This window comes from Lagopus muta, chromosome 2 (genome assembly GCF_023343835.1).
Source record: "Lagopus muta isolate bLagMut1 chromosome 2, bLagMut1 primary, whole genome shotgun sequence".
Classification (NCBI taxonomy): Eukaryota; Metazoa; Chordata; class Aves; order Galliformes; family Phasianidae; genus Lagopus; species Lagopus muta.
In genome coordinates, this window is record NC_064434.1 from 72,684,456 (window position 1) to 72,692,148 (window position 7,693).

The following is a 7,693-nucleotide window of genomic DNA, read 5'->3' on the forward strand; positions in this document are numbered from 1 at the left end:
AAAAATAAAAAAAAAAGAAAGGGGGGGAGTACCCACACTTAAATAAATTGCACAGTGTTTATAGAAAAGGGAGAAATGTGACTCAGAAGTGCTGTCCTTTTGATTATTACCCATTCTTGGCAAAAAAAAGTGTTAGGAAATTAACTTCATGAGTACTTCATGAGGAAAAGCAGCTGCATGTCGGTATTCTGACTTCTTCAGAAACGATTCATGGGATTATAATACTCTTCAAACTTTTGTGCTTTTAAATTTGTTCCAATTAAACCACAGCAGTAGATCCTAACTTCTCTCTATATGATGGTTTTAACTACAGATCTCAAGAAAGCCTGCAAAGAAAATAGTACCTGCTCCCTGTGCTTATTCCATGCACCGACCATCAGTGACATGCTCAATGATGAGGACTTGTTGTACACAGTGAGGCTAAAGCTGGATCCCTGCCACCCAACAGTGAAAAACTGGAGGAATTTAGCAAGCAAGTGGGGGATGACTTACGATGAATTGTGTTTCCTTGAACAGAAGCCTCAGAGTCCCACCTTGGAGTTTTTGCTACGAAACAGTGACAGGACTGTGGAGCAGCTGATTGAGCTCTGTAAATTTTATAAGAGAATTGATGTTGTGAAAGTGCTACTGAAGTGGGTGGAGGAGGAATGGCCCAAGAGAGGAAAAAGAAGTTACCAGAACGACTTGTAGGTCAAAGAAAGTGTTAGTTCCTGCTTGTTATATGTTGGGACTAGCTGCAACTAGTAGATGGGAAGTTTCTCTTGTGACAGAGAGACGGTCTGTGCTGGCAGTCTGTATACTGTGTAAGCTTTTGTACTGTATACACATATATATGGTCTGTGCCCTCAGGATTGTAAAGGTAACCTTTCAAAAGTGGGTAGAATAATGCAGGTTGTGTTTTTGAGTCTACAAACGCTTATTTTCTTCGCTGCTGTTTGTAGGCTTCCTAAGCAGAAGAATGAAAAAGCCAGACCACTGGTATAATGGCAGCAGTTGTGAGCCATGTCAGTCAGTTGTGTATTGTTGCTGCTGGGAAAGCTGCAATTAGAAGGCAAGTCTCTTAGCTTTTCTGATAGCCTTTCCACAGTTTTTGTGTTCTTCCTGCTAGAAGACAAGAGGATATTTCTTTTCTTTCTAATTTTTAAGCTTTATGACACTGTATTTGGCACAGACGTGACTTGATTGTCCAAGCAGCAGTTTGGATTTCCACGTTTGAATTAACTGAATGTTTGAACATCGCATTCAGGCAAAATTAAATTCTGAGTCTCTTTCTACAAACAGGACTAGATGTTAAAATAATTGCATGTTTCTACATCATAGGGTATATTTCCTATGGAGAAATCATCTAGTTCAGAAATACTTTCCAGCCCATAAATGCCCTTTACCCAAATAAACTAATTCAGAAAACCCCACCACAATTAAAATGCTTTATAGTTAAAATTAGTTTCCATAGTTTTGAATAAACTGTTCACTCTGAGCATTCCTTGATATTTTGCTCAAATGCCTCTCATTTTGCACTATGAGGCGATAGGGAATGTCTCACCCACAGTGTATCCTTAGTATCAAAACAAGTGTAACTTCCTTGTTCATAAACTGTGGTTTTCTTCACAGCTTTCCAGTTGTCTGATCTACTTTCTGTCCTACACCAAAGTGGTTGTACGCTTACATGAAAGTAGACCAGTTTATGTATTGATTTAAAGCCACTGTAGTGGGAAATCTGCAGGTGGATTTGCCTGCGGATCTAAGTGGATGGTCATTCAAGCACCTCTGGTTTAGACTGATACGTATCAAAGGCTGTTGATATACTGAAATACACTGTTTACAATGAAGATATTTCTAGAATTTTGTTACCATTCTTTGGTATTCTAATGGTTTAAAAAAAAATACTGAAAATTGAAAAATCCGTTGTATAATAGGCTGTATAAAGTACGCATTGCTGAAATGCCACTTACACCAATGTTGTTACTTAAATATTTCTAGCTGTCACCCTTACTAAAACATCTCAGATGATACTAATATGTACATAGATGTATGTAATGTAGCAGTGGTGAACAGTCTGTCAAGATGCTGGGCAAAACTAGAGTGGGACATGGATGATGTACTGTTCACTTTGCCCAAGTAGGAATTAATGTCACAGCTGAGGAAAGTCTGTCAGGTTGCATTCTGAGTTTCTTATAGGTACTGGCACAAAAGGTTACTGAGGAATTAAATGTAAAGACTAACTTTTGGTTTCAAGCACCAGTTAGTTCTGGGGATGATCTAAATTAGCTTTTCTGCAGTGTCCTCAAGAAACTGAAGATCTAGTTGCAAGGTAAGAGGAGTGACCTACAGTTGATGTTTGAGTTTTTATTTTTTTTTTAAAGATTGTGGGAAACTGGAGTTTTGACAACTATTTGTATATAACTTTAATCGTTCCTCAGAAAAGCTGCTACTCTTCAGAACAGTATATTTTCTAGCCATATTTTTAAAGTGGAAGATTTTTTGCTCTGTTTTGAAGGGGCTGCAGTTCAAATGCTTCACTTTCGTTGTCTTCCGATGGAGTCTTCTGATAGATGTGTGAACTCTTGCTGCTCATCTTCTGCCTTTAGTTAGGGGTTCTGGAATCAGCTCTAAGGATTGCTACTGTGGGTAGGTTCTCTGCTAGTTTCAATTCGTACAGAGGTATCCACTGTGTACATGCAAATTGCCCATATACAGCTTGTCCAACATAATCCCTGTACCTTGGGCCCACCGCATGCATGATTTATGATCATGTGTCTGTGTCTTAAGAAGCTCTTATGAGTGATGAGGACTGGCATGTCTACCCACAGCTTTTTTTTCCTCCTGTAACCTAGTACAGTTATATGCACATGGTAGTGCAGTATGCTTTGCTGTGGATGCAGTCCATTAAGGAATCTAGCTGAAGCCCTTATATGATGGCTCACAAATGGGAACACGCATTGATGCAGTATCATTTCTGAATCAGGAAGTCCAACTGAAATCTACTCTTTTTCCTGTTTTCTGGCTACAATTTGTAAGCTTTTGAACAAACACTGTTGCCTGGTGGAAGCTAATTTTGATCCTCTGGAACTCTTGAAAAATCAATGTCAGCTGCAAGGATTCATACTGAAAATAAAGCTGCTTTTGAGAGTTTATGAGGGTTCTGTGTGAGTTCAGCACTGAAGGCTGAAAGCGTTAGCATTTAACTTCATCACACACTGGATAACTCATTTGTATACTTGAAATATTTTTTCATCTTTGTATGGCATGAATTGAGGTGTACACAATTTTTTTTTTAGTTTTGTATCTATTTACAAGATACTGAGTCTGAGTGTTCACTTTAAGCATTCTTGTCTCTTCTGTTATAATGTATACTATGTTTAGAAAAAATATAGTTTATCAGTAACTTTATTGTATTTGTTTTTATTTCTTACAGCTAGGAAAACAGCTGTGTTCTTTCTCATCGGTCGCCTTGGAACTACTGAACTATCAATTAGTAGTGCTAAGTAAAAGCATTGTAATATGCAGAATCCATAGCTTTTTAGAGCACTTATGTTTGGAGCAGGTACTGCCAAGGAAGATATATTTTCATAAAGGAAAGAGAAAAAGAGTATGTTGTGATAAGATGTTGAACAAGGCTGCTTATCTAGAAAACTTGCAGTGGTTACCAAAGAGAGGTATGGCGCCTACACTGGGTGAACTCTCTCTGAATTAATAATTAAACTGATAGCAAAAGCTGGATAATTGCATGTACACTGTAAAGATTCTGCTAGACTTTTAATTTTATTCCATTATACCTTTCTCATATTCCCACACCAGACCTGCTCTCCCTTCATTTTGTGATTTTTTTTTTTTTTCTTTTTTCCTGCCACCTATACCTGCAGGATGTATGGTGTATAGGTATGGCTCTTTCCACACACTTTAGATTCAGGAAGATGTCCAAACTTCTGCGTTCTTTTCATTCCTACAGCATTAACTGTGTGCACACTAACTGTTCTCCAGCAGCAAAGGTACAGTGCTCCAGGAGCCTTTAGTTTTCCTGTGAGGCCGGCTGCGGGGTATCACCAAAAAGAGTGACAGAATCCAGTTGCCTTACTCTCTACATGCACTTCCCTGTGATCTTCGGATGAGAGTGCAAAATGAAGTTTTGAGCTGTCCTTTGGAAGACTATTGTAAAGAACAGGGTAGTCAGCATGGCCCCAGGTGTTTGCTTGGAAGCATTTGTGCAGAAATGCTCAAATTCTCTTCTTCCTGAACTACTGTGGTATACTGCAGAGCTGCAACTTAAGTCAATGTAGTATCTGGTTCAAGGAACCTCATTTTTCAGTTTCAAACTGACTGCCTCCCACACTCGCAAGTTAAGCTGTGAGCAAGTGGAAAAAATGTAAATTCTGCCTTATGGTAGTGTAAATTGTGGTAACACTGACATGTGGCCACACAGCTGAAAATTATCAGGCACAGCAGAATTGTTTAAGCAAGGTCAGAGAGAGTGCATGGCATTTATAGTAACTTAAAGATCAGTCTGCTTCTGTAGTTTTTGCAGCATATTATGTTCTCCCATCCACGAAGAAGTGATTTGTTATTCATAACTAATTTTAACACATTTTGTAAGTCTTAAGTTTTGGGTCAGTATTGGATGGTGGGTCAGAACACTATGAAATGAGGACTTGGGCTTGTTTCTTCTTGTGACAGTACTGTATTTCTTGGCCTGTTGGCTCAGCTAGTCCTGTTTGCCTGGCTACAGTGAGTTACGGCTTTAGCTGGGTGGGAAGGGTATGCATCTACTGGGCAGGTAGGCTGAATGTAAGGTGCAATGAGAATAATTTATTTGGGTAAGGTAGACTTCACTTTGTAAGCATGTATCTTGGCCAGTGGCGTGGGATTGTCTCTATTTTATAAAGAACTGATGCAAGCAGAGGCTGATAGACATGAAAAAGCTCCTTTATATCATCTGATGGTGGTGGGAAGGAAATCAAAGAGCCAGGCAGACTTGCTAGTTGGTTGGATCTCTGTATTTTACCTTCATAAAATAATGATTCCTGATTTCAAAGAGAAATAATTGGGATAAAAAACTTAGTTCCTTTCGGCTGCATCTTTCAACTTCTTGAGAATAATGTAGTACTGCATGAGATAGGTATGCAACTTTATGCATCTACGTAAAGGTGCTTCTGTTTTTGAAGAGTTTGTTTCAAAATTATGCAATACTTAGTTTGAGAATGCTTTTTGTCCTCTGTGGATAATCAGATGTTCATATTTTTGATGACAGACACAAATCACAGCTATAAGATTCTTAACAGGAAGAGCAGGGATAAGAAAGAGAAATGGTCACCTAAATCCTTACAATAGCTATGAGTTTTTTTTTTTTCTTTCATGCTTCATGCCTGATATATGTGAGCATCCCCCTCTCTGCTCAGAATTCAGATCGTTCTCGATCCTGTGAACAGTTCCATAGATTTTGGTTTAAATCCTAATTCCCTGAAGCTGAGGAGTCCATTGGCTCAGTAAGTACATCTGTAATTGCTTCTTCTCTAATCGTTAGAAAGTACCTACCATCTCGCGGTCAGAGGTGGTACTGCAGATGCTTCATTTCTCTTGAAAATGGAGCAATACAGTGGAAATGAGCACACTTACAGCTGTGAAGACTCAGTGGGGAGATGCAAAGATAACTGCAGTGAGGATGATGGTGTAGCTAAATGTGAAGGTGTAGCCCTGGGGATCTTGGGTTTGATCATGCTCTGGTTTGGTGAATATAACAAAAGTTCTCTGCTTTGCACAGATGTATGATATTTGTCACCTGCCTAGGGTAGGAATTGAGGCATTATGTTTTTGTAGACCTTAGTGCAATCACCTGTTGGGAAGAGCAGACAGAACAGGCATAGGTATTGGTTTGCTGTACTATCCATTGCGGTGAGAAAGATAATTATCCTGATTATGTATCAGAAGCTCATGTAAAAGCTTGTTACTATCAGGCAGGTTGTGATTGTACCAAAGAATCCAGTTTAGCTGCTGACAGACTTGTAGTTGGTGAGCATTGTGTTTATCTGAACTAAGAATTTATTGTCACTATTAGATTGAACTACATATGTCCAAAAGCTCTGTTCTAATTATTGGATTGTATTCTGACAATGCTGCTCGAGTGTTGCATCAGTCTCTTCTCCAAAGTGGGAAAGGAAAAAGAATACATTGTAAATGAAAGCTAAATATGTAGAAAGAGGGAGTTTGTAGGGATACTTGAGTCCTCCTTCAGATGGTAACTCTTGGCCAGGGACAGCTGTTAAATTTGCCTTAGATGAAATAGTCTTGAGGAAGTACGGCAAGCAAAAATCTGCTGGAATATGTGAAGACAGACTGTGCTAGCTGTGTGCTAGTAACACAGTCCCAGCAATGGTTGTGTGCTTAGGAATTCAGAGGAATTGTAGTTTTGAAGGTAAATGTTTGAATTAGGACTCCAACTGTGAATATGAGGGAAGATCTTGTGATTTGCCATCACAACTGCCAGCAGTAAGTGGTGATAAAAGCAGTGATCAGAGGGAATCAGCAAAGAGATAGCAGTCTATGAACTAGACAGTTGTACTGCAGTGCAAGGTTGCTCCAGCTGAACCCCAAGTGTCTCACTGTCAAAGGCATATTAGCTCTGAGAGCTGAAAAAGGATTTTTCTGCAAATTCTATGAACTGCTTCTGACTTAGCCTTCAAAGAAATGATCAGCACATTAATTGAACTGTTCTGCTTCAATAGAGAACTGCTACATACTTCAAATCCGTTTATTTCCTTTGGATTGCTTCTTCTCAGTGGAGAAGAACCCTGGGTCAGAAGTGGGAGCAGAATTTTATTTTGTGGGTTTTCTAGAAATACCTCAGCTTACTGCCCCTTTCCCATATCGCTGTTTTCACTGCAACCCTCAAGTGTCTCCACTGTCTCTGAGATGGAGTTTCAAATCTACTTTGAGATTGCTTTAAAATATGGAGAAGTGAGGGGGTTTCCACAAGCTTGTGTTAGTCTGGGTTGTCGAAACTTTGTACTCTTCAAACTGGAGTGTCTTGGAATAACAGCTTCAAATGGAAGGTCAGTGCTAGTTTAGGCTCTGAGTCTTCATTCTCCTTCAGCTGCACTGGAGTTATGTAGAACATCTCATAGCAGCTTTCTGCTAATGTCTATTTACAGACAACAGTTATTGGTCTTCTTGAAGCCCTCTGTGATCCTAAATGAAGCACCTTTTGCCAAGCCATTGGCTTTGCTACTCTTTCATCTTTATCTGTGCTCAGTAGAAATGTCCTTGTCATACCTTTCTGCAAATGAATCCTTTGATGCAGGTGAGCTAATGTATCCTTGAAGCAGCTATCCTACAGCTATTACGTATGGTGTGCAATGTATTTTCTTCTCTGCCAACATGCTAGTTAAATGTGGAATACGGAAAACTTTGCTGTTATTACTTGCTGTGACACATGCGCATTGTGTGGGGCACAGGGCAGTGCTCAGAACGGGGAAGGAGGGAGAAGATAGTGAAGGCTTTGGAGGGCAGGAGGTGTGAGAAGCAGCTGAGGGCTCCTGGGTGTGCTTATAGCAGAGGAGCTGAGGGGAGGCTCGATGGCGGCTGCAGCTCCTCGCAGGGAGCGGAGGGGCAGCGCTGAGCTCTGCTCTGTGTGGCAGCGGCAGGGCCCGAGGGAACGGCATGGAGCTGCGTCAGGGGAGGGGCTGTGGGGCTGGGGACAGGT

The 7,693-nt window shown here is 40.2% G+C and overlaps 1 protein-coding gene across 6 annotated transcripts in view; it reads left to right on the plus strand.

Annotated features, from left to right (window-relative positions):
• The window catches only part of EDARADD (EDAR associated death domain), a 30,559-nt gene extending 23,035 nt beyond the window's left edge, over nucleotides 1–7,524 (plus strand). For 5 of the 6 annotated variants that reach the window (XM_048938383.1, XM_048938382.1, XM_048938381.1 and 2 more), the window contains exon 6: nucleotides 314–7,524. In XM_048938383.1, the coding sequence (XP_048794340.1) occupies nucleotides 314–690 (377 nt within the window). In that variant the 3' untranslated portion in view covers nucleotides 691–7,524. The remainder of the gene's footprint in view (nucleotides 1–313) is intronic. The other variant, XR_007375551.1, reaches the window with a different exon arrangement.
• The last annotated feature ends 169 nt before the right edge of the window (nucleotides 7,525–7,693 follow it).